The sequence below is a fragment of the Ursus arctos genome, unplaced genomic scaffold (genome assembly GCF_023065955.2).
Source record: "Ursus arctos isolate Adak ecotype North America unplaced genomic scaffold, UrsArc2.0 scaffold_14, whole genome shotgun sequence".
Classification (NCBI taxonomy): domain Eukaryota; kingdom Metazoa; phylum Chordata; class Mammalia; order Carnivora; family Ursidae; genus Ursus; species Ursus arctos.
The window spans coordinates 39,134,250-39,160,958 of record NW_026622808.1 but is presented as its reverse complement, the minus strand read 5'-3'; the positions used below and the strand labels follow the sequence as shown (position 1 = coordinate 39,160,958).

General features: G+C 48.1%; 1 protein-coding gene across 2 annotated transcripts in view; it reads left to right on the top strand.

Annotated features, from left to right (window-relative positions):
* ARHGEF3 (Rho guanine nucleotide exchange factor 3) overlaps positions 1-26,709 on the top strand; it is a 294,790-nt gene that overhangs the window by 14,896 nt on the left and 253,185 nt on the right. Inside the window, exon 2 of one of the 2 annotated variants that reach the window (XM_026501066.4) lies at positions 20,421-20,512. The exons of the other annotated variant lie outside the window; for it this stretch is intronic. Within the exon in view, the coding sequence (XP_026356851.1) occupies positions 20,451-20,512 (62 nt within the window). The 5' untranslated portion in view covers positions 20,421-20,450. The remainder of the gene's footprint in view (positions 1-20,420; positions 20,513-26,709) is intronic. 2 annotated transcript variants of the gene reach the window in all.

Genomic DNA, 26,709 nt, shown 5'->3' with positions numbered 1-26,709 from the left:
CAAGCTACACCCCCCTCTCATCTGAGTGACTATGGCGATCTCTTTGCTGGTCTCCCAGCCTCTGTCCTTACCTCCTTCCAGCTTGTTCTCAGTTCACAGCTAGAGGGACCCTTAGTGGGCAGATTACCATTCCTTTGCTCAAAACCCTCGAAGGGCTCCCATCTTAACAGCAGAAACTAATGTCCTCACAGTGGCCTACAGGACCCCCACAATCTGGCCGTGTTTCTTCTATTACCCCTTCCTTACTTTGCTCTTCCCCTCATTACCCCAGCCGGTCATCCTAGCCTCAATGCTCTCCTCTAATTGGACACCCCAGGACCTTTGCGCTTCCTGTTCCCTCTGCCGGGGATTTCTCTTCTCCTGACGTTGACATAATTTGGCCCTTCACTCCTTCAGCCTTTACTCAGATATCACCTTCCCTAACTGTCATGTCTAAACTACTGTCATTCTCCCCAATAACCCCCTCTCCCTTCCTTGATTTATTTTTGTCTCCTTACTCCTATCACTATCCCGCTTAGGGGATATTTTGCTTACTTATCTTGATTTTTGTCTGCTTCCCTCACTGGAATGTAAATTCCACGAGGACAGGGTTTCTTTCTGTTTTCTTCCCTGCCGTATCCCCAGCACCTCACCTGGCACCAAGTAGATACTCAGTAAATATTTATTGAACCAATAAATGAAAATCGGGAAAATAGAGATAAAAAGTCATTTATGATTCTTCTATTATGATACAACTCTTGCCTGTATTTTTTCTTGCATGAATTGTTCATATAAGTAAGTATATGTGTGTGTCTGTCTCCTGTCTTTTCCCACCGGGAATTCCTGTACAAACTTCTCCTTCTTCTTCTTCTTCTTTTTTTTTTTTTTAAGTTGCTAGGTAATCTTTAGGATTATTGCTTGTTAAACAGCTACAGAATGTTTCACTGAGTGGATGTATTTTATTTATTTAACCTTGTTTTGTTCAGTACTATTGGGCAGCTTCCAATCTGTTGCTATTGTAGATGACACCACAATGAACGTCTGTGTTGGGCGTTTGCCAAGCCTCCCTCCCTCTCCTTTGGAAGGAGTCTCCGTTCTCCTGAGCCTGGCTGGGGGCCATGGCCCAGGCTGGGCCCATCATGGTCTCCACCACCGACTGTGGTGACTGGCTTAGGGCCACATATAGGACCGGCCTGGCCAGGCCATGGGCTTCTCCCAGCTCACTCTAACTTGCTCAGAAGCGACAGAGAAGATTCTCAGAAGTACCCAGGTCCAGAGCAGTAAGGATAGGGCCCCAGAGTTGACGTGGTGACAGCGTGAGGGAAGGGTTGCTTGGGCACATTATCTTTGGATCCAGTCACTTGACTGAGCTGTTCCAGTCTCCTTCCAACGAATCTCCCTTTTCACCAGTCTAGATGGAGTTGGATTTCTCACTGCAAGGAGAGAGTCTAGACTAATTCAACCAGTGGAGTATCTCCCCCATTCCCTTTTTCAGTGGATCTTAGGCCAGAACAAGGACAGATGTTACAGACCTAAGTAAGGCATCGTTCAAGGCAGAAAAGGCATGTGGGCAGAGCAGCTCCATTTCTTTGTCATGACTGGAGAAACAGTGTAAAACTGTCATCTGTCTGGGTTCCGATGCTGGTACTGCCATCGGACAGGGGTAACCTCAGTTTCCTTGTCTGTAAAATGAGGATGAAAATAATCACACCCCACCTCAGGGAATTGTTTAGGGAGAAGGACTCAAACAGGTGCTTTGCACACCCCGTATTCATAGCATTATTCACAGTAGCTAAAAAGTGGAAACCGCCCCAGGTGTCTGTTGACAGAGGACTGGATAGACAGAATGTGGTGATTACGTACAATGGAGTATTACTAGCCATAGAAAGGGAGTTCTGACACCTGCTACAACAGGAGTGAAACTCGAACACATGCTGAGTGAAATAAGCCAGACACAAAAGAACAGATACTGTACGATTCCACTTATAAGAGATTCCTCGAATGACAGATTCTTGGAGACAGAAAATAGACCAAAGGTTACCAGGGCCAGGGGAGGGGAGAATGGGGAGCTGTTGTTCAGTGGGTGCAGAGCTTCTGCTTGGGATGATGAAAAAGTTTTGGCGGCAGATAGTGGTGATGGTTATTGTGAATGCGCTGAATGCCACTGAACTGTACACTTAAAAATGGCTAAAATGGTCAATTTTATGTTATGTATATTTTCCTATAATAAATTCAAAAAAGTGACGGAGGAGTTAGAGGGTATGAGATGGGTGTGAATATCACAGTGAGTCTCCTGGACTTTTTCTTCACAGGTTGAAGTTAAATCAAAATGGAGCACACAGCAAAAAAAAAACCAGCCACAGACCAAAAAGAGATGGTGGTGGTGAGGGGGTGGATAAACTACCCACAAGAGCCCAGAGGGTCCCTCTGAGATCTGCTGCTGCAGGCGGGGGTGTGGCCTGGCAGGAGCAGGTCACCCAGCCAGCCTGTGCACATGGAGTGTTCTTAGTGACTGCGGGCAGGCCAGCCCGGTCCCCGGGTCAGATGGGCCCAGGCCAGGACTGGAGCCCTTCTGAGTCACAGCTCAACCCCCAGAGAACAAAGGGATGTGGCAGGGAGCAGCTGGGCTGCGACTCAGAGGTCACCACTGCCCTGAGCCTCCTCCGGGTGCATGCCCTCCTGCAACTCCTTGATTCGGCTTCCCCCGGCGGGAGTGGAGGCAGGTGTACCCACTTCCCGTGCAGGCCAGTGGGAAGGCTCCCCAGCAGAAGCTAGAAGTTGTCCAGAGTAGTTTTGCAGCTCCTTTTGGGAAACACAAATCGCAGCAGCTGCACTGATGGAGCACTTGGTGTGTACCCGCCTGGCTCAGGGCTCTGCACACTTTGTCTCCTTTACGCCTCGGCCTCATCCCATCAGCTAGTCCTGTTGGCGCCGCTTGACAGAAGAGGCAGTGGGCTAATGGGGTGAAGCAGCTTGCCTAAGTTACCCCCGTCAGGCCGCAAAGGGCAGAGATTCAGGAGCCTGCGCTTGCAAGCGTGCCAGTACACATGTGCACACGTGCGCACACACACACACACACACACGCATGCACACACACTCATGGAAGGTTAGACTCCTACATGTGGGCTATCTCTAGGTCATAAGTCTAGTGAGAGAATTTTCATAATTTTTCCTTGTGCTTATGAAAAAAGAATACAGAGAATGTATTTTACAACAAAAAGGACATGGGAAACAATTGCCTTCTAGCATTTCAGGTCATTCTTACGGGTACCTTTGGGACGGAGAAAAGTAGATGATGTGAAGCCCTCACTGGGTACTGAGTGCCACTCACGGAGCCAGACTGGGACTATCGCAGTCACGACAGGTGTGTCCAGAGTTTGTAACACTGCATCGGCACTTCAAGAAGACCAGGCTCATTGGGAACAAGTTACCATAAATGTTACAATAGATAAAATAGGTGTAACATACATTGTCTGGAGAAGGAGCAAACTATGGTACTCATTTCCAAGGTGTGTAAAAGACATGCCTTGTTTTATGGAAAGAAATTTGCTCTTTTAAGATTTTTTTATGTGACAGAGATTATGGGAAGTATGTAACCATCCTTGTTTTACAGTCACTTCTTTTTTTTTTTTAGATTTTATTTATTTATTTGACAAAGAGAGAGACAGCCAGTGAGAGAGGGAACACAAGCAGGGGGAGTGGGAGAGGAAGAAGCAGGCTCCCAGCAGAGGAGCCTGACGTGGGCCTCGATCCCAGAACGCCGGGATCACGCCCTGAGCCAGAGGCAGACACTTAACGACTGTGCCACCCAGGCGCCCCTACAGTCACTTCTTGATGACAGCCCTGAAAAGTGAAAGACCGATGAACATGGGGAAAAGGAAATTCATTGTAGCCAGTAGGTTCAGTCTAGTCTCCTGAAATTTTATCAGAGTTGCTAACTTGGTGCCGAAACTGACTCATTTCCGTGGCCCCTCTCGATCTTTGCCTGGGAGGCCTGCGTTCATTCATTCGTCCGTGTGTGCATTGAGGAGTATGCTGGCTGGGGTTTACTTCACTGGGAGGGGTGTAGAGGAAAGAAGATTACGAATGAGTTCATCATTGAAGTTATATGATGGGTACACTTCTTTCTACTGCTGTATATGTTTGAACTTTGGCATTCAAAAAAGTTAAAATATATAATATTGAGCACTTATTTTGGGCCAGCCCATGTGCTAGGTGCTGGGGAAGCCTTGGTGGCCAAGACAAGCTCACACTGCCCTTCTGGAGTCAGTAGTGTCATTCAGGAAACAGATCTTAACCAAACTGTCACATGAATGCAAGTACAATTACAGCTGGTGTAAGTGCTGAGAAATCATGAGCAGAGACGCAAAAGTCTGCAGTGTAGACACCGTCCCACCCAGGGTTGGAGGAGGAACTGAGGGTCCTCAGCTTGAGATATCACCAAGGGGGCAGGGGTGTGTGTGTGTGTGCACACACGTGTGCACACGTATACCGGCATGTTCAAGGCTGAGAGCAGTCTGTGTGGGTCTTTGCCTGGCTGAACTGCAGTGTGATGGAAGGGTTTCAGAGCTGACTGAATGCGCTTCATCCTCTTAGAGAACTTGTGTGGTGCGTAGTCAAGGGCATAGCTGAGATGTAGCAAAATCCTCCAGTGGATTCCAGTTCTGCTTAGAAAAAAATCCAAACTTTTTCTTACCTTCACCTACACACTCTGCCACTCCCTGTCATGCCTTCTAGCAAGATCCTAATCTCTGTTCTTTCTCAGCCCTTGAATTTGCCATCCCTTCCATCCAGAATGCTCTGACGCCTTCTCCTCTCAGGGCCAGCTCCTTGGCAGACGTAGGTCTTGGCTCAGATGTTACAAGGGAGAACTCCCCTCAGTGCTTCTTCCTGTTTACTTTCTCTTCCCCCATGTTTTCTTGGTTCCTTCCCCAGGCCGAGAGCATGGCAATCACAGGGGCTATGTCTGGTCATATCCTGTGGCCTCCCTAACCTCCAGCCTGTAGATGCAGAGGGCGGGTGCCCAGCAGATCTGACAGCCAGGTGCTATCTGACATTGTCTTTATGCATGTTCCTACTTCACCATTTTGCATTTTGTTTTTTACCGTTTTGCTTTTTAGAAAGGATTTTGACCTACGTACAATTGTCAGAATGGACTGTGGGAATTTGTGGAAACTTCCCCTGAGATGTGAGTGCTTTGTATATGGTTTGTGTCCAGAAATTCTCTGAGACAATAGGGATGTGTACGTCTGAATTCTGTTGGGCTATAGGTGGCGAGATAGAATTAGATGCTTCTGCAGGATCCAGTAAAGGACAGGGCTGTCTGGGAAGCCACATATTCCTCTGGGGGTGACAACAATTGGTCCTTCTTGTGTCTGGTTTGTGGTCACAGCTGACGGAACTTAAAGTACATGCCAGCCTCCGCTGCCTCATACCATGTATATAAAAATAACTGGAGATGAGTTGAGGACCTAAATGTGGAAGACAAATCAGTGGAGCTTCTAGAAGATACTAGAGAAGAATGAAAATTAGGCTAGGCATAGATTTCTTGGACAACATCACAAAAAGCACCATCACAAAGGAAAGAAATTTATACATTAACCTTGATTAAAATTAAGAACTCTTTATCAAAAGACACTATGAGGAGAGTGAAGAAGAAATTGCAGTCTGGGAGATGTTTGAAATACTATGTCTGACAAAAGAGTCATCTCTAGAATAGAGAAAGAACTTCTGCCAACCAATAAGAAACAGACAATCCAATATAAAAGAGACAAAAGACTTGAGCAAACATGTCACCAAAAAGGATTCCAAATGACCAGTTAACATCGGGAAAGGTGCTTAACCTCAGGAGTCATCAGAAGAATTTAACCACAATGAGATACCACTGTGTATCCGCCCAGAAGGGCTAAATGAAAAAGACGGACAATGAAAGTGTGGTTAAAGATATGGAGTAGCTGGAAGCTTCAGACCCTGCTGGTAGGGATAGGAACTGGTACAGCCACGTTGGAAAACCATTTTGGCGGTGTCAACCACGGCTAGACATATGGCTCCCCGGGCCGCAGCTCTCCTAGATGTATACCCAAGAGAGATGAGTGCATGTGAATGCCCAAGGACTTGTACACAAATGATCATAGCAGCTTATTCGTAATTACCGAAACAGGGAAATAATCCAAATGTCCATGAGCAACCATACGGGTAAGCAAATCCTATATCCATGCAATGGAATATACCCTGCAATGAAAAAGAGCCTTTGGGTAGGGCATTGACGGGGAGGGGCGAGAGGAAACCTAGGGGGCTGGAAATGGTTTATATTTTGATTTGGTTGGTGATGACATGGGAGTATAAATATTCACAAACATGAGTGAGTTGTACACTGAAGATTTGTGTCATTTATGTATGTTGCAAACTATTTTATTTGTTGTTTGTCTGCAGACTAGTTTATTGATGTATACACTGGGGGGGAAATACATGATAGTCTTTGTCTAGAGTCTTCGGAGGAAGGCTGGGGAACTGAAACACTGCCAGAGGCCAGGGCAGGCTGGAGGGGGGCCTGGGTTCTCCCCGTGATGCTGCTTCTCCTGGGTATTTCTCCTCGTCCTCCCCCTCACGCTGCCGCAGGAGCGATACCCACCTCTGGTCCCTGGCATGAGCCTCACCTGGCAGGAAAGACCAGCGCTTGAGAGGGAAGGTGGGCCTCTCCTAATCGTGCTGCTTAAACGAGAGGTGCATTTTTCTGGTGCTCTCCTCAGAGTCCCTGTGCTGTCCCAACCTGGAAGAGGAGGGAACCTGCCCATAGGTTAGCTTTCCCCAAAGCCAAGGATTAAACAGTGATGGTGGCTGGTATTATAGGCTAGGTGGGAGAAGATCCAGTGAGGAAGCGGAACCTGCCCTTGTCTGCCGGGAACATCAGTCTGCACCCACACCCTGGGCTGATCCTTAGCGACAAATGAAAGTCTGTTCTGTCGATGACCTGGGGCAGCCCGGTGGCTGTGTTGGAACAGATCTCTGAGCTGAATGGCCCTCGGGGGCCCCAGGGCATGTGCTCTAGGGGGTCTGGCTCTGTGCTTGGGTGCTCTCACAGGTGTCTTTCTGACGGGAGAACATGCTTCATTTCCAGGCCTCCGGGCCAGCTGGTTGGGACAGCATAAGCCTCAGAAACCTGCATGCCTTTAAAAGTTTGGTGCAGGGGCACCTGGGTGGCACAGCGGTTAAGCGTCTGCCTTCGGCTCAGGGCGTGATCCCGGCGTTCTGGGATCGAGCCCCACATCAGGCTCTTCCGCTATGAGCCTGCTTCTTCCTCTCCCACTCCCCCTGCTTGTGTTTCCTCTCTCGCTGGCTGTCTCTATCTCTATCGAATAAATAAATAAAATCTTAAAAAAAAAAAAAAAGTTTGGTGCAAACTCATTTGATGACCAAACCTGACCCGAATGCATAGGAGGCTATGTATAGTATGTGGCAGAAATAGTCACGTGCACAGCTGCAGGGATATTTATGTCTTTGAATGTGACTTCTACACCTCACCCTGCTGGTTTTTCACATAACATAGTGTACACACTTCATATTCCCTTTCTGAGATGCAAATATTATGAATTCTAAACCACATCCAGCGGCAAGGGTGGGAAGAGGGATAGTGGACTCGCCTGCTGTAGTTTCTTCTTCAGTTGGCTGGTGGGGTCACTGTTTGTGTTTTGCTAGCATAGAAGGGTTACGGTGAGTATCCTTAATAGACTTGGGATTCCTGGATCAGTGGGCATGCATAGTTCACAGTTTGGTGGTTATCGGCAGATTGCCTTTCAAAGAGATGAGAGAAAATGACAACTCTACCAAGAGTGTGTGCATGCGAATTTGGTCGTATGACTCCCCTGCTTCCAAGAGCCTCTTCGGCTGCCCCCAGGCTTACGTCCTAGCTCCTTTCTGTGGTGTTCACAGCCTTCCTTTCCCAGTCTGGCCCTGGCCTGTCTGTCCAGTTGCTGATTGCCTGGCTTCTCTGCTACCACCACACCTGGGCCTCAGACCAGCTGCAGAGGCCCATGGCCCATCAGCAACACCCCCTTCCCCTACCACACACACCCCTACTGTGTCTGTAGGGGCTCAGCTGTGGGCAGGACAGAGCTGCCCCTGCTCTGTGGCCTTGCCTTTCTGGAGGAGGCTGGGGACCCGACTGAGTTCTGGTGTTCCTGGGAGGTTGGCTGAAGGCCTCTGAGCTGAAGGAGCTGGAATGAGAGGGATGGGAGGGGATACTCTGGAAGGCCCCGCGGCACACCTGGGAGGAAGATTTGTATCTCCACGCCCGTGAGGAGGCCTTGCAGAGGATTAAGCCAGGGAGTGACCTGGCTGATTGGGTTTGTATTTTAAATATCACAGGTCCTAGTGGAGGTGGTTCATGGTGTTAAAGGTCAAGTTCAAGAGAAGGGAGTAGAGGACAAAGGGCCAGGCCTGATTGTACATAAGGGGTAAGAAGAGAGAAAGGTCAAGGTCACCTCTCAGGTCTCTGGATTTACAGTGTGGGTGGACAGAGGTGTCCTTCGCTGAACCTGGGACTCAGGAGGGAGACGGAATGGTAATGAAAAGAGCAAGGGCTCTGGCTCCTGGAGTTCAAACCCCAACCCGGGCTTGCAGCGCCGGGACCTCGAGCAGGTCGTTGCCCCTGCTGCAAACCTTGTGCGGTCATCTGTCTGATGGGGATGAAGACAGCCCTCTTGCAGGGCTGTGGTGGATATTCACAGCGCTAACAGTAGTCAGGGGGCTGGTGTGCAGTGGGTGCTGGGGAAGATCTTCCCTCCCTTGTGCCATGAAGCCAAGTGCAGCCTCGCTCCTCGGTCAGAACCTCCTGCCTAGCTATCAATTTCCAGATCCTTCTCCGTGTCAGGCCTTGCTTTGGTTTTTCCACTGGATTTTGAGTCCCTCAGAATCCAGATCACAGGTGGTGGAGCCTGGTCAGCTCCATTTCTGAAAAGTTCCCCAGGTGAACCCAGCTGCTCCCCGAATGGCAGGAACTGTGTCTTACGGGTGACCCTGGGTAAATGCTCCTAGAGTCAACAGACGCATGAATGGATGAACCATCAACGAGATGGCCTTGACATCCAACAGTTAAACCCAGCAGTCTGGACTGATTCGGGGGCGGGGGTGGGGGCGTCCTTTAAAGTGCAGATTCCCAGGCCCAGCCTTGGAGACTGATTCAGAAGGCCTGAGCTCCGGCGAGCATGATTCTGTGAATGGACAATTCTATGCTTTGCTGAGTCAAGACACCTGTGGGTTCTGAGGGCTGTGGGTCCTCCTGGCTCTGACAGCCTATGACTCTATCATGGAAACGCAAGGCCCTTGTCCTCAGCCACATGCCCTGGCACATCCGGCCTGCTGGGTGAGGTGGATTTTCTGGGTGCCAGGTCACCAGGTGGAGTTTCTGGGTAGTGACAGCAGCTGCTCCCCTTCTACAATTAGTAGGAATTAAAACGTCCTGCTGTTTTGAATTCAAGTGTCCCTCTGCTGCCACCAAAACTTACATGAGGGCGAGCAAGTGTCTTTATTACAGCTGATGTCCCAACAACGTGGGAGCCTTTGCCTCCAGATTTGCTTAGGGCTGTGGTCTCATGCTCCCTTGCCAGCCCCTTGGGAGGGGAGTGATGGGGAACAGCTGTTCTCACCCCAGCAGAGAGCAGGGCTCAAATGCCAGGCTTTGCCCCCGGAAGCATCTGCCCCTTTCCTTTGTCCACTCCTCCCTGGACACAGGAGAGTGACTATCACCACATGGAAGGGTCTCCTTCATTCCTGTCTCCTTGCTGCCTGCAGATCTCCAGATGGGTTTTGTGGAAGGGGAAGTCTTATTCTTGACCTGTGTGAGGCTGCTGTGTGATAGAGGTCCCATTACAATGTCAGAGGGACCTTCCTGGTTCATTCTCGGCCGAGCAGTGAGTGAATGTTCGGTAGGCAGAGCCAGGCCACTGCTGGACATGTGACTTCGCTGGCCCGGCTCCAGGTTGCTCATTCCTGGCTGTCGTCTCTTGTGTGTGTTGTGGGTGTGTGCCTCTTGGAGGGGAAGGGTAGGGATCTGCAGTCCTGGAGGGGATCTTGCAAAGTCTGGGGGTCAGGGAGGACGGTGCTGGGTGGGCTGACCCTGTCTGGGCTGGCAGGAGGGGTGGAATGCTCCAAGGCTCCTCCATCCAGGGTGACCGTCACTCAGGTCACTGTCTTCTTTGTGACTGTGACTGAGGTGGCAATTTACTGCCTCCTGACATCTCCCTGCCTGTATAGTCTTGCCTTCTGGGTGGGTCTGGAATGGTTCCTCACCAGGTATTTTTATATTCTCTGGAAGGGCTTTCCCCCACTTCACTCCATCCTCCTGTTTGCTCAGCATCCCGGCTCCTGCAGCTGCATGTTCTGTCCCCTGGGCTCTTAGACCGAGCTGCCCTGGGCCACTTCATTCCAGCCAGGTCCCCTCCTGTACATCCGGCCCCCCAAGACCCACAGCACTGGCTGTGATGTGGGCTCTGGAGCTTACTCACCATGGGACCTCTGAAAAGTTGCTGACCTCTCCACGAGCCCCTCTGTTTTCTTGTCCTTTTGGTTTTTATGAAGGGGAAGGGCATGCTAAGCTTTGTGAAGCTCTGTGCTGAGCTTTTCCCTTGCACTGTTTCATTGAATCCCCACAAAGCCCCATGAGGTAGACACCATTATGACCCCTGTTTTACAGTTGGGGAAACTGAGGCACAGGAGTCCTTTCCAAGCTCTCATAGCTGCTAAGTGGCAAAGGTCAAATTACCCAAGGCTTCCGTTGGTTATCTATGTTGTGAATGTGTTTATAATTTGCAATACAGATGTTCTAGTAGTAAATGGGAGATCATGTTATTGCAGAATTATGGTATCGTGGAATCACATCTCTCTTGTGTTTAACTTATGGGAACTAAACTAGAAGCTCTTAGAAAAAAGAAACAAATGTTTAATCCTGCTGTTCCATTGAAGTGAGGGTATGTTCTGGAGCGTCGCCCAAACTGGCCCCACATCCCGCCTGCCCCAGCTCGCGTGGGGCAGCCCCATATGTGAGTCTGTCCTAACCACAGACTCAACTCGGAGTGCATTTGAACGCACGGCCACCTACTCTGGCTCTGGGCCATTCTGGGCTCCTTGAGGGAGGTGGAGCCCCTCTCCATAGGCACCTTCCTGAGGGGCTTTCCAGGGAAATTTTGGACTCTGCAGGATTTTCCCACTAACTTCAGAATTTTCCCTGCAGGGTTAGAAGGCTGCAATTAGTCCTCCCCTTTGCAGGGTTTTCTTAGCTGACACTTGGGGTCAGAGCACAGAGATGGAGCTAAGATTTAGCCAGAGAGTTTTATTTTATAGGGGAGTCGGGCTGCATATTTACTCAGGTGCCAGAGCCTCTGGGCTAATGGAAGTTTGGAGGCCTGGACCCAGGGGTGCACAGACCCAGCTGCTCAGTCCCTGTTGTTGCGTTCCACCTGCTGGAGCTTGACCCAGCTGCTGAAGCTGGAGTTCGTTTCCTGCTCTGTAACATGTGGATGCCAATGTGCATCTCATGGGGATCTTTTATGACTTAATGTGGGTACAGAGTAGGTCCTTGATAGGTCTTGTTCATCTCCTCCCCTAAATTAGAGCCCCATAGATTCCCATGAATCTTAAATTGGCTCCAAGTGGCTAGCTACGTACAATTCCATGAAACAGTATTTCTGGTTGGGCTTTTTTTTAAGAGAGCTCACCTTCCTTGCAGGTGTTTTGAAGCCCACTCTGGGCATGCTGTGTGCTGTACTGAGGCGTTTGTCCTTGTGGGTGATGAATGATGAGGCAAAGCGGACTGCTGTCCTCTGGCTGAGTTAGCAAGTGTGATGTGTGTCCGCTCTGTGAAGTTCATTTTAACAAATGCCCTGGTCGGCGAGGGAACAGGTCAGAAAATCTTCCCCTGCCCAAGGAATCCAGTTTTATCCCCAACTGGGAAAATTGCCCCAAGGCCTTTTTTGGGACCATTCTCTATGACTGTCATCTCCCATTTGGTCTTCTGTTTGGGAGAGGAAGGGCAGTGTGCGTGTGCCCTCATTTTCCCTTCCACTCACTAGCTCTGGGAGCCTGGCAAGTCACCTAAGCCCCTCTGTGTGTCCGTTTCTGCATCTGTGAGAAAGAGATAAGAGTCTTACAACATTTCTGGGAGGGTGAAATGGAATCAGAGCATTTGATGCCCTCTACGCAGTGCCCGGGACATAGGAAGACCACTGTCACTGTGGCCTGTGGTGAGGAGGACAGTGAGGGCCACGGTGACCCCTGGGCAGCCCATGCCTTCCTTCAGACGGCTCTGATGGGGCAGTGGCCAACCTCTATCAGGCGGCACGGACGGGAGACCCCGACTGCTCTGACCCCTGTGCCTTAGCCCTCCTACCGTTGGTCCTCCGTGAATGGCTATGCATACTCTCTGTCCATCAACGAAAATGTACCAAGTGTCCACTAAAGACATTATCGGAGAGACGTAGAGAGAGGCAGGCAGGTGGTAGAGGTTTTGTATGAAGCGAGGTTTTTCAAACTTTGTTGTTGTTGCGTTGGAACTATTTTATAGTATGACAACGTCCTCCGGCATAAGAATCCTATGGGAGAGGAGGTGCCCTGGTTGAAATCAGAACACCCTTTGGTCTAAGGACAGGCAGCCTGGACGGAACTTGACCACTGGTGGTATCCCCACGGAACCCTCGTTCTAGACCCTGGGATGTGATCTGGCACTGGGGAGACTGGAGGCTTGTGATGAGGCCCTGAGGATTGACCTCATCCCCTGTCCGCTCCTCCCGGAACAAGCTTGCCACGCCCACAAGCAGCCATGATCCAGACGGGGAGAACGGGAACGGTTACCTGCGGCGGTGGCGCGCTCAGCTCTGCCTCTCCGTGTAATTAAGGCACATGGAGAGCCAGCTGCCGAACCCGGAGGCCGCCTGGCACGAGGGCAAGAGTGGAGTTCAAATACTTGTTGGAGCAAGTATGAAAATGGCATCAGCCTCTGCCCCCGTTCATCGCTGGGGCACCTTGACTTTGTGTCTGGGGATGTGGCACCTGAGTCGCTGGGTCTCTAGGATACGCTTCCTTTGATAGAGTGACTTGAGGGCTTAGGTGAGTCCTGTGGGGTTTTTGCCTCTTGGAACCTCATTTTTCTGTGATCCTGGGGTGGCTGGCTCCCCATGATTATTTCCTCAGCTGTGTGGTGATGGCGTCCGTAATGTCCTGATTCTGCATCATCTTTCATTGGCGTGGAGGAGTGCGGTGAGCTGGCTTTGTGCGTTCGTTCAACAGCTGTTACACTTGTCACTGTGTTCGTGGTTGGGGTGTCGTGAAACCCAGCGTAGTTGGGGAGACACGTGCACACGTGGGTGGGAACTGGATGAGGGAGGAGTGTGGAGGGAGCTCTAGCGGGGCACTAGGGGGCTCTGGGAAAGCCTGAGGGCACACAAGTGGTTGAGTTTACAGAGTGTCTCTCAGTGGGTGGTTGTGGGGATCTCATTTGCAAATTCTTGCCCCAACAGCCCCCCCATGAGGTCCACAGAGTCTGGTCTCCAGCAAGGATGGAGTAGACCTATAAATAACAGTAGTTAATGCCAACCACTCATGAGTGCCTCTTCTTGGCTGAACCCTCAGCATAGATGACGTCATCTAACTTGGCAGTGCACAACCACCCGAGAAGAGGTGCTGTGGTGTTCTAGCCCTCCTCCTACTTCCCCCTACCCTCTTCTCACTCGTGAGACCTCAGTTTCCTCCCTGCCATTACTGACACTGTGCCCTTCACCCAGAGCAATCCTGGATTGTTGGCCTGGCAAGCTCTTATTCCTCCTTAAAAACTCAGCCCATGGGGCGCCTGGGTGGTGCAGTCGTTAAGCGTCTTCCTTCGGCTCAGGGCATGATCCCAGTGTTCTGGGATCGAGCCCCACATCAGGCTCCTCCGCTAGGAGCCTGCTTCTTCCTCTCCCACTCCCCCGCTTGTGTTCTCTCTGTCCCTGGCTGTCTCTCTCTGTCAAATAAATAAATAAAATCTTTAATTAAAAAAAAAAAAAACTCAGCCCAGGCAGTGCCTCCTCTGAGAAGACTTCCATGATTCCCTCAGGCTGATGTCGGTGCTGATCCGCTTGTAACTATACATCTCTCTATTACTGCAGTCTCACATTGTACTGTAATGATAAATTTTTTTTTATTAAAAGAAACTTTGAAAGAATTTTAATAACCCCCAAAATGCATAAACACTTTTTTTGTTTTTGTAAAAATGCGAGGGGTACCGATATACTGAAGCCCACCTTAACCTCCAGCCAGTCCCATGTTCCTCGTCAGAGGAAGCCATTTAAAAATAACGTCTTCTCAATAGTCTGCATGCTTCTGGGCACAGGCCCTTTCTTCTGTATCCACACAGACACTGGAGCCGATCTGTGAGAGGGCGAGGGTGAGTGGACGGCACTGGTGCCCCGCTTGGTACCTGACCATGGGGCGGGCCTTGAGGGGAGGGAGTGCTTGGGCTTGGGCCAGCCACGTGCTATTCAGGGGACCGCAGGGCGGCTCGTGTCATTATCTCTGGTTCCGTGTAGTGGCCTCAGCAGCCCTCCGGGGTGGTGGCCTTGGTACTAGCCAAGGCCTCTGGGTCACAATTCTTGGCCATCGAGGAGGTGAGGTCATCTAGGGCAGATGGCTTGGGACTTTGTGGTCACAGACTGAGTTTGTCCAATCATCCTTCAACTATGACGTTGGCTTTGACCTTGAGATTGGCAGGCACAAAAGCAAAAAAAGTATCCATCTGTCTCCCCATTCTGATAAAAGCCTAGAGGACAAATTCTGGCTGTTTTTTACCGATAAATGTTTATAAAGCCCCCTGAATGCCAAGCATGAGGCAGAGCAAGGAATATGCTAGCTTCTGCCAATCTCTCCAGAGGGTGTGTCCTCTTGAGATCTGAGGCTGAAAAGATCTTATTTGGTGAAGAGTCTTGATTTGTTATTTGTGTACTGGTGAAGGGTTTTATAACATATTAAAAAATATATATGTATGTATTTTTTGTGATCAAGCATGTCACAGTGCTTATTAAACACCAATAATACACCTAACTCTGGCTTTTGGGTGAGGCGTTAAGGAAGCAGAGTGGGATCTGGGTCAAAAGCATGGGCTCTGAAATCAGATTGGATGGGTTCAAATCCCTCCTTCCTGTGATGAGCTTTGGGACCCTCAGCAAGTTAAGTAGACATTCTGTGCCTCAGTTTCCTCCTATTCGAAAGAGGGATCATGATGGCACCCACTTCACTGGGTGGGAGAAGAGAAAATGAAATAATGCATGAGGAGCAGTGAACATGATATGAAGTATGGATATTAACAGCTCAACAAAGGCTGTTAATATTAATAGTAATTCTTAATTAGCATAAGAAGTTCATATCAGTAAGAATTGAACGTACAAGACCTGATTTCTGTTCTTGCGTTTGCAGTCTTTGGGGGGAGATTAGACTAAGGGACTCGATACTACTAACAGTTAGTATGTGACAGTAGCAAGTAAGTCCAAATGGTGTGGTTTGTATTGCAAGTCCTACAGGAGCTGGGGGGAGCCCCTGGGAGAAGATGGTGCTCCCCATGGACATATCAGAAGGGTAGAAGGATGGGGAAGGACCATGTGGCAGGTGTCAGGGAAACATTCCAGGCCAGTCAGGTGGGCAGTGATTGCCAGGGTAGGGGGTGTGGAGGGGCCAGCTGGGATCTGCTTCATCCAGAGTTGAAAGGACAGGTGCCTGTGGAGTGGAAATGGGATGAGAGAGGGAGAGAAGCTAATGCTTCTCTTCCTCGTCCTCCTTCTTAGTTATAAATGCATTTATTGTATTTTCATAACTATTGATCTGGAATTGTAGGATGCAAAGTTGGGGGATTTAGCATGGCTACATTGATGTATAGAAAACAAACTTGCAGCATCCTTATCTGTTGAGAGGATTACTGAGAACTTGGGTGGAGTGGGGGGAAACTTTAAGTAGATACAATTACTTGTTACAAAATTCCTAAAGCTTCTTTTTAAAGCATAACATACCCGCAGAAAAGGGCACAGATCATAATTTTGGCTTGATAGATTGTCACAAACTGAACACGCCTGTGTAAGCAGCACCTAGATTAAGAAACAGACCCTTGGTCAGCACCCCAGAAGCTGTACCCTCGTACCCTCCTCAGCCTCTGCTCCCCAACTACAACCGCTGTCCTGACTGCCAACAGCTTGGGGTAGTTTGACCTGGTTCTGGGCTTTCTGCAGATAGACTCATAGGGCAGACACTCTTCTGTTTGGTGTCTTGGGCTCAGTGTCTTCTCATGAAGAGCAGTCCTTGTTGCTGTAAGTAGCTATAGTTCATCTGTTCTCACTGCTGTGAATGACCACCCTCTATTTCCTTCATTCTACTGCTGATGAGCACTGGGGTCACTGCCAGTTTGGAGCTTGAGGTAGGTCAAGTAATGGCCCCTTGAAAGATGTCCATGACCTAATCCCCGGTCACAGGTAACATTCACTGGTAATACCTGTGGCTAAGTTACTCTACGTGGCAAAGAGACTTAGCAAATGTTAGTTAAGGATTGTGACACGGAGAGATGATCCCGAATTATCTGGATGGGACCATTGTAATAAGGATCCTTACAAGAGGGAAGAGGGAGGGTCAGGTTCAGAGAATGAGACATGGAAATCGAAGCAGAGGTGAGAGAAGAGATGCAAAGATGCTAGGTTGTTGGCTCTGAAATGGAGGAAGAGGCCATGAGCGGAGGAATGCAGGTGGTTTCCAGAAGCTGGAAAGGGCGAGGGAATGGATTGTCCTCTAGAGTTTCTAGAAGGAATGCAGCTCTGCTGACCCATTTTAGACCCATTTCTGACCTCCAGAGCTATAAGATGATAAATTTGTGTTGTTTTATGCCACTAAATTTGTGGTAATTTGTTATAACAGCAATAGGCACCTAAGAGATGGCTGTTATGCATAGTGCTACTGAGAACATTCTAGAAAATGTCTCTTGGTGCACATATGGATCTAGGAACAAGTGCAAGTATTCCTGTAGTCCTCAAAGGTGGTTAGACCCACTTGTGCTCCCACCAACAGCAGAGGTGAGAGCTGTGTTTGCTTTACGTCCTCACCAACGCTTGGTGCTTCCTGAGAAGAGAGATCTTCCAGTGAAGAATTAGCCAGGCTTGGTGTCTAAGGGACATAGTTGTGCCTTGCAGGAAGCTGGTGCTCAGCAAATGCTGGTCAATGCTGACCCAGCCAGCTGAGGAGAGGAATGAGGAAGTGGTGGTGCCAGAGTTTCTAGCTGGGGAGAAGTGGAATTCCTCTTCCATGGAAATGACTGGAATGGGAAATCCTGAGTCACCTTAGATTAATACAGAACTTTCCAGCTTCAGATATGAACACCACTTATCTTTGCAACTTTATGATCGAGCAAGGTGAGTGGCGGGTATCATGCAGTGGCGGAAAGCCTGTGCTGTTTAGCTGGCTGCTCAGAGTTTGAAAACTGCCCTCATGTAAGCGCTGTTCCTCAAGCTATTCACGTCCTTCAGAGCTCGGGTTTTGCCATCTGTTAAATGGGCCTGGTCCTGCCTTTCCTTTGGGGCCGTGGGTAGATGAGAAGCCTCTGTGTGTGAGCCCCGAGTTTGCTGCCTGCACACAGGTGCTGAATCAGAGGTATAACTGTGGTTATTAGGGACAATGGTATTAAGCTCATAAATTCCTTTTATAGAAGTTGGCAACCCTGGATTCAGAATGCTCAGAGTGTTCGGGGACTGAGTGACTGTCTTGGGGTGGGGGTTCTGAGAATATCACCCACTTGGTTGGCATCCAGGGTGGGTGAGGTCAGGCTCGTGGTCCACCCTCCTAGGGCTTTATAGAGACACCATCTCCCCACAGCCCCCCATTCCTGAAACTGCTTTAGAAACTATTCATTCATCATTTGTTCATTCATTCATTCAGCCGTCACCGAGCTTTACCATTCACATTATAATATACTGGTTAGGGGCACAGACTTCCAGATCAAATGCTTGGTTCAAGTATCGATTTTTAGCATTTTGTTGTCTGTATGGCATTTGACCAAATCTTAACTTCTTTGTGCCCAGTTTCCTGATTTGTAAAGTGAGGCAGTATCTGCCTTCCAGGGCTGATGTGAGAAATGGATTAAATAGTCCGTGACAGTGCCTGGCCTTGGGCATCTCTCAGGGCTGGGGTACAGAATAGGGTACTCTCAACCCTTGCCCCTTACCACAGGCAGAAGGTGGTGGTTTATTAGTGGTTGTCTACAGAGTACTTTCTCCGATACTGGGAGGGGAAACCTGGAACCCTGACCCGGAACTAGCTGGGGGTTCCTTTGAGGGCAGGCTCTGACCCCTCATAGTTGCTTGGGAAATGTGGCTTTGAGGAGAGTTGGCATAATTTGGGGCTGTAGGTGTCGAACCCCCTTGTAACAGTTACTGTGCTGTGGAAGGGCTTGTACACTGAGCAGATGTGGCTTCCAGGCTGAGCTGAGGTGAACTGAGGTGTTCACAGCTACAGAAGTGACTCTGGTGTGGGCTGCTTGCTTTCTCCCCTCTCCCTTCATAGTGGCAATGGTGGGGATGTGGTGGCCCCTCTGAGACTCCGAGACTGCGTCTCACTACCCTTCCATCTCTCCTCATTCCAGGATCCACATCTTCCCTTTTGCCCTATTCTGGGCCCCTCTGTAATGCACATGCCTTAGCTGATGAAGTTAGCTCTGATGGAAGCCAGAGCAGTGGTCCCAGACAGGGATCCAGATGCTAAAAATATCTCATGGTGTGCTCTTTGCAAGTTAAATAAAAGAGCAGCATTGGAGACTATGGCTGGGGATTCTCCCCAACACTGACTCTTTCCAGTGCCTTGGGGTACAGGAGTCCAAGGTATCCAGTCCTGCTCGCCTGGATTTGAGAGTTTATCCTAATGGTGCCTTTTTTAAAAAAGATTTTATTTTTTAAGTGATCTCTGCACCCAGAATGGTACTCGAGCTTACAACCCTGTGATCAATAGTTGCATGCTCTACCAAATGAGCCAGGCAGGTGCCCCCCTAATGGTGCTTTGATCCAGAAAAGGGCCAGACTCATGGTGGGGCAGATGGAGGAGAATAGGAGGGAGATTGGGCCAAGCAGATTTGGTCCTCAACAGGCTGATGCACCAGCATGGAAGATGATGGAAGATCATGGAAGATCAAAGGTATCCAAATTACCCTGCACCCTCTTTGCCTAGGAGGCACCATGTTGAAGACCAGTACTCCATCTCTCAATATGGTCTGCACAGCCAGTTGTTCCAGTGTTGAAACTGATGGCTGTTTCTTTCTTTGTTTGACACCCAATGAAGCAGCTGGTTTGGGTTTGGGACCATGCTGTAGAAAGAGAATCTGCTTTAATGCTAACCCCCCCCCCAAGTGGTGAGGAATGCAGTACCTGAGGCTGAGGACGGAAGCTCAGCGTCCCATCTCAGACTCACCTGGGGCAGAGGCTCAGGGGGTAGAAGAGAGAGTGGGCAGAATCCTCCACCCACTGAAATGTTCTCCTCTAGTTCTCTCTCTGTCTCATCCGTGTCTCTCCTAGTTTCTGTTGCTTTCAAGCGCATAGACTCCAATCCTTAAATGAAGGTATCATGTTCATTGGAATATTTTACCACTCCTGTAGTCATTTTGTGAAGCAAAGCCACAACTCACACTTGTGGATCCCAATGTTCCTCATTCTGCCAGGTGCCCTGCTCTTGACAGTCTTCACACTAGAAGGCACTCCATGCTCATTAACATCTTCGTCCATCTGACATTGACTGAGTACTCCTTAAATTACATGTGGTTTTACCAAAGTTGTGACCAAAATAGTTCGGCCTTACCTGTCTCCATAGACATAGTGCATCGTAAGCTCCAAGTAACCAAACTCACCCTCAAAAGGGCCCCAAAGGGAATATTTAATGATAGTGCCAACTGTGATGAGAGTTAACTAGACATAAAAATAGGATCAAATAAAAATAGTGACTTAAAGAAGAAAGCACTTTCTCTCTAAGGTAGTAGTTCCAAGGTGAGAGGGTGGTCATGCTCCACGCAGTCAATCACAGGCCCAGGTGCCTTCTATCTTGTTGCTCCATTATTTCCAAATGTGTGGTTATCATCTGCACAGTCCGAGCTGAGTTCTAGCCAGTGGGAGCCAGTGAGAAGGGTGGACAAGGTGTGCCAAGTCTTAAGGCCTAGATGGGGAAGTGGCACCTTTCCTCTCTCATTCCATTGGGAACTTAGATACCTGGCCACACCGACCTGCAAGGACACCGGGGAGACGTAGTCCCTGATAAAACTTGAATAACTATGGAAGAAAGGGAGAATGGATTTTAATGGACACTGGACTGCCTTTGACATTTTCCCCTTGTATGTATTTAATGCAACTGTTTGTGTGTTTATAACATAAATAGGCGCAGGTTATACATACTGGTTGTTTTGCTTTCAGAAAGAAGACCTAGCCAGCCATGCTGTATCTATGGACAGTTCCACAGTAATGAATCAGTGTGTCTTCAGAGGGATGGAAGAAAACAAGGAAAGGTAAAAATATCTTTAAAAAAGTAAAAATTCAAAAATTCTCACTTGTAACAATTAAATGCAATATAGGACTTCATCTAAGTCTGTATGCATCAGTGGAGGCCATCAAGAGTTGGAAATAGCAGAATTTCTTGTGTCCCCTTTTCCTCTCTTCAATTTCTGACACCAGAAGAGGATGCCTTTGTTAAGTAGATGAGATTTTTTTCTAAGACTTAGAAGGAAGAGTTGGTATAAATAGAACTAATGTGGTATAAAATTAAATATTTGATTCTAAAAGCTATGGATACTCATTCCTAGAAACTGTGGACACTTGCTCAGATGATTATGTCTACATGTGTTGGTGGCCAGTCCCTGAGAGAAGGCAAAGACAGCCCCTTAGCTTTTGGCAGCTACATCTTTCTTTTTCTTCCACCTCCTCTTTTTCTTCTTAAAAATAAATGTATTCATTTAATTTTATTATAATGCCCAAGAGATGCATAGATATATTTTTTCCTAGTTAAAAATAGGTGACACACCCTCCCCCAATTTCATTCCCAGCCTCCCCACTCCACACCTGCCTTTCCCAGAAGTAACTACTATGATCTACTTTTGTGCATTTCCTTCCAGAACTATTTCTAGGTGCTTCCATACAGAGAAAAAAAGCCATTCTTTCTTTCCTACTTTTTTTCCTTTCTGTTCTTTTGATACAGGCAGTCATACTATGCTTATTGCTCTATTTTGTAACCTTTTAAAAAAATTCAATGATATGTCTTAAAATGTTTTCAAGACAGTACATGAGAATCTTCCTTTTATCTGCTACAAAATGAATAGTGTATGCATGGTGTAAGAGTCCCACTGTTTATTGAGCCATGTTCTTGTAGGTGGTGGGTCCCATTGTTTGCCCTTACATAGTGCTGGGAGGCACTTTCTGGTATGTGCCTCCTGCACACATGGACAAATAGTTCTCTTAGGAAGTCACTAAGTAGTGGAATTGTTGTGTCATCCTGTGTATACATTTAAGATATTACTAAATATTGCCAAGTCATTCTCTAAAGAGCACTTGTCAACAGGGTGCCAAATCTCCTGTTAGCCTGCCCTCCAGCTGCACCTCAGCTCTTCATGCTCTTCCATTTTTGCTGGTCTGTTGGGTGGACAATGGTATCTCTCTATGGTTGTCATTTCCTCCCCCTTCTCTTTACTCTGGGGAAGTTCATCTCTTCAAGTCTTTCTGTTACCTAGTTTCATCTCCCAATGGCAGATGGTGAGCCTCTGTCCTCAGAGGGACCTAGGGACCTATCCCAAGGCCCAGGACATCTGGGCGGTCCTGGTCATATCTGGAAGTGGGCACCACTTCGTTGTCTCTTCTGAGAAGTATCCAAGCATGCTTCTCCAGGACAGTGTGTCACAGGATTACCTGCTTCCCTCTTGACTCCTGGTTTTGAAGAGCTTTTGGTTGGATTTTCCTACTTCAGGTGGTTCCATCCACCACCCGTCGTCACCAGCATCGTCACCATCATCAACGGAAACCATCTGAGAAGATGCTGTGTGTCAGGCTGTGTGGATCACGGGGCTGACGTATCTCATTTAATTCTCACATGGCCCTCTATGATAGGGAGTTGTGTTCTTACCCTCATTATGGCCATTAGGCAACATTAGGACAGAAGTTCTTCAAAACCAAGCCAAACAACAAAACCCTATCTTGCCTTGGAGCTCCAACTCCTAGCGTTGCTCTCACTTGCAGTGGCAAACAGACCCACATTGAGTTCTCCTTGAGGACGGAGCTGTGGGGCCATCACACCCATGTTTGCTGTTGCCTTGGCCACACTTGGTTGTTATTCCACATCCGTGGCCTAACCAGAGGAGAGGTGGGAGCTGAGAGTTCAGTTTTAGGTTTTGTCCCCAGGCGGCACGTGAACATAGGCCTCTGTGTATCATCAGCCCCTCTGTTCTGGGGTCCAGTTGGGGTGACCGCCTCAACTGAGTTTGTCCACAATGCTTCTCTGGAAAGGGGTTTTCTAGTGTGAGAAAACAAAATTCAACCAAGTAAATTTGAAGATCAAATTGACTTTTATTAAGCGATTCATCACCTGGGCAGGTAGAACCAAGCTCTGAGGAGATTTAGGGGTTAGGAAGGCTTTTATAGGAAGGAGGGTGGGGCAAGGAAGTTATTAGCAAAAGAAAAGATTGTTTCAGGCTAAGACACCTTTTTTGGGTTAGGGAGGGAAAGGCAGGGTTTTCATCTTGCAGATGATCTCATTAGTGCTGATGAGAAAATTTCAGGTTGACTTCGTAAAAGGTCACCTTCCTGGGTTAGGGTGAAACTGTAATGAAGTCTTGATTTGCTGTTGTGGGGGAGCAAATGACTCCAATTTGGGCTTGGTTTTTTTTTTTTTTTTTTTCTTTTTTTTTCCTTTTCTTTTCTTTTCTTTTCTTTTGTCTTAGAACTCACGACCCCAAGTTCGAGTCACACGACTGAGCCAGGCACCCCAGGCTTGTGTGTGTGTTTTTTTTGTTTTGTTTTGTTTTAACACCAGGTTGTGCATTATTTGTCATTGGAGTAAATCTGCTTTATTAGGATAAATACACCCACTGAGCTGTGGAAGGAAGTGTGTCACTTGCCCCCATAGGCCCAATCTACTCTAAAATGATAAGTTTAGATCTCATTGTAAAAGCAGGCAGTGTGCAATTCCAGAGGCCTTCCTGGAGTCCCCTCCCATGATGTTTCAGAGACGTGCAAATTTAGACCCAGATGATCCTAGGCTCATGATTATAATTTCTCGCTTCTTCATCAGTAGTTTTAAGCAGTCTGGCCTCGGGTGATGATGTGATTGTCCGAGTTCACACAGAGACAAGCCTCGGGCTCGGTCCCGGGTCTGGCTCTGGCTCTTTGTACGTACAATCACAGCTACCTCTTGTGTCGTTATTAGAACCCTAATCAGCGCATGTTCCAAAAATTGAGCTGATCAGCCAATAAGGCCTTGAAGGAAACGTACCCATTGATCCATCAGTTGATTATTCATTCAGTGGGCATTTATTGAATACTACCTGTGCGCCAGACACAGAAAGATGGGTAAGGTGAGTTCTTAGAGGATCCGGAGTCGGGGGTGGGGCAGGAGGTACACACTATGAGCAGTGGTTAGGTGGAAAAGTAATTCTTCATTGGTCAGTGGGGATAATAATAGGATCTCCTGCAGTGAGTTGTTGGGGCACGTCTTGAGTTAATCACAGTTAAGTATTTGTCATATAGTAAACACCCAATAAAGGTGGCTGTTTTCATGTTTATTTATTTTTATTCTTACATAGGGTGAGGAACCTAGGAAGATTTTTTATCAGGAAGCTGATAGGGCTAGACTTGTGTTTTATTTTCATTTTTAAAAAGATTTATTTATTTATTTATTTATTTATTTGAGAGCGAACGAGCAAGCAAGCACAAGTGCAGGGAGGGGCAGAGACAAAGGGAGAAGCAGACTCCCCACTGAGCAGGGAGCCTGAGGCGGGGCTCGGGCTCAATCCCAGGACCCTGAGGCTATGACCAACCGACTGAGCCACCCAGGCGCCCCGATTTGTGTTTTAGAAATGGTGATCAGTTGACACAAATTCTCATCCTCTGTTTATATTTTAGTGTCTGCCTCACTGACTGGGCTGTGAATTCTGGGGGGTCAGATCTTACCTGTTTTGCTCACTATCATTTCCCCAGGTGTGGCACACAGTAGGTGCTCACTAATGTTTCTGGACTGATGAGTGTAGGGGGTGGAGTAGTGACAACAGGTCGCTGAGGTGAGGTGATGTGACAAAGCCGGCCAGAGAGAAGGACTCAACTCTCCGGGGGCTCACCCTACTTTCCTGAGGAGAGTGGCTCCCTGGAGACCCTCCCCACAGACCACACTGCCCTCTGTGGGAACATGGTTTTGCTACAGTGCTTTGTGGGCGTTTTGTCTTTTAACCTTGTGACTTTACTGAGGAGACCGCTCCCTATAGCCTTTGTTGACTGAGCAGCCATGACTCACCACTTCTGGGTCTAGGGGCTGACTCACAAGAATGCAGGATTTCTAGAAGCTTAAGCCCCTGGGGAGTTCAGTTTTCTGCTGTCACCGGTGACTGTGGATGGGTATTGCTTCTCTGGGCCTCAGTTTCTCAGCTGTGCTGCAGTGGAGTTAGGCACGTGGAATTTCTGATGTTCAAAGAGGAAAATTTTGAGGGCAGAAGTCCTTACTCTTTTTGTAAATCCTTCCTGGAAATGGGCTGGTGACATGGGTGGATGGTTAGGACTTAGCCCATGCCAGAGAAATGGAAAGGTTTAAGTGTGTGTGTTTGTTTGTTCGTTCGTTCGTTCATTCATTCATTCATTCATTCATCCATTCATTCATCCACTCAGTCAGTCAGTCAGTCAGTCAGTTGGTGGGTCGGTCAGTCAGTATACCTTCACTGCTTAGCAGCCATAAGCACTTTGGAAAAATGCTCATATAAGGAATTATAAAGTCCTTTCACTCTCAGCTTGTACAAATGCATGTCTCTTTATGAAAATAAAGATCTTCCCTGGCTCACTCATGTATTTCAGTGTGTCTTGAGCATGTCCCTTGGGCCCGCTCTGCTTGACTTTACTCTCCTGGAAGGTGGGCCTTGCCTGGTGCAGGAATACCCACATCTGGCGCAGGGCCCAGCACACAGTAGGCTCTCAGCCCGTGAGCGGCTTTGGTGGCCTGAACTGGCCAGAAAACAGTAATTTGTAGATGGGGACATGAAGAACTGTATCCCCAACTGAGATTTGCCCCCAGAGTAGTGTTCGGTTTCGTGCTCAGGGGTAACTGATTTGTAGCATGGTTGAGAGCCCTCACCTGTAGACAGGTTAGGTTTGCTGCTTGTCGTTTGTCGTTCTCTTGATCCCCTTATCAGCTTCCATCTTGTCCTTAGGCTAGAGCTGTTTTGGTCACTGATTTTTATGAGCTCTTTGTTCACTGCCCACAGGCCTGTGTGGGGCCCGCTCCACTTCTCCACCCTCCAGAAATTCAGCTGCTGACCTTGAGAAGCTGGGAACCCAAAGGGAGAATGTAACCTCTCCTGACATGAGGCTCTAGCCTGAGCTCTTGGACTCACCAGCCCTGTGACTTTGGGCAAAGCACTTCACTCTCTTCATAGAGATCCTCTCAGTATTTCCCACAGTCTGCTCATTAGGATATGGTATCTTCCAAACATCAGTAGACTTTGCAGGGGAAAATGGGGCCTGTCGCCAAACTTGTTTGGGTATTTCTGACTTAAGCTCACTTAAATGTGGCCTTTCTCGCAGGATCCAACAGAGCCTATAAAAGGTCAGTGTGCATGGAGGGCCTCTCAGGAGAGGGTAGAGTGTGCGGCCCCCCACATTTGCTGTTGCATAGATCACACTGGGGACACGCTGGGCTGGGAAATCTCGAAGCTTCCTCCCAGAGCTTTAGTGATGTGCCAACATAGATGTTGGATTTGAATCGTTTAAGTGTTTTTTTTGGTTTGGTTTTTTGTTTGTTTTCATTAGGGACTTTAAAACAGTATGGGAGGCAAAAGGTGGAACGAGTCTTCCAATTCGTTTATAAGCCTTTTGGTGAGTGAGTTGAGAATAAGCGGTATCTTCTTAAGAATTTTATTCAGGCAGAAACTCTCCCGTGCAGACACTGTCCTCTTCCTGGCTGTGTGACCTTGGGTGTGTTTCTTTACTTCTCTCTCAGATTCCTCACTGGCTTCAAAGAAAGGGGTCGATTGATGGGTGAGTTTCCTTTCAAACCTAAAAATTTCCATATATTGTGTAAAACAACTGTTTAAAACCCCATGAGGGCGCATGGGGCCTGTGTGTCTTCTTCTCGCTGATTCCTCGGGGCAGGGCGTGGGATAAAGCAGTCATTAAATATTTGTTGAATAAATGTGAAAACAGAACAGGCTCCTTATTACATTCGTGTGCATAACCTCATAGACAGCTTACTGGGTTATTGTTAAAGTAATTTAATCGGTACACATGATCTTTTTTGAGACACATGAAGACCGCTTAAGGGAGATGATGTTATTTGACAGAGGAGGAACTGAGATTTTGAGAAACAAAGGGTTAGACCGTGGTCCTCTAGCAAGGACCGAAAAAGCCAGGACATAGACTCGAGTTCCTGAACCTCAAGTTCTGCTTTGTTACGGTTTTTTCACCAAACCAAGTGCTTATCTGTCCTTGTACTGGCCAAAGGCATTGATTAGGACAGGTCTTG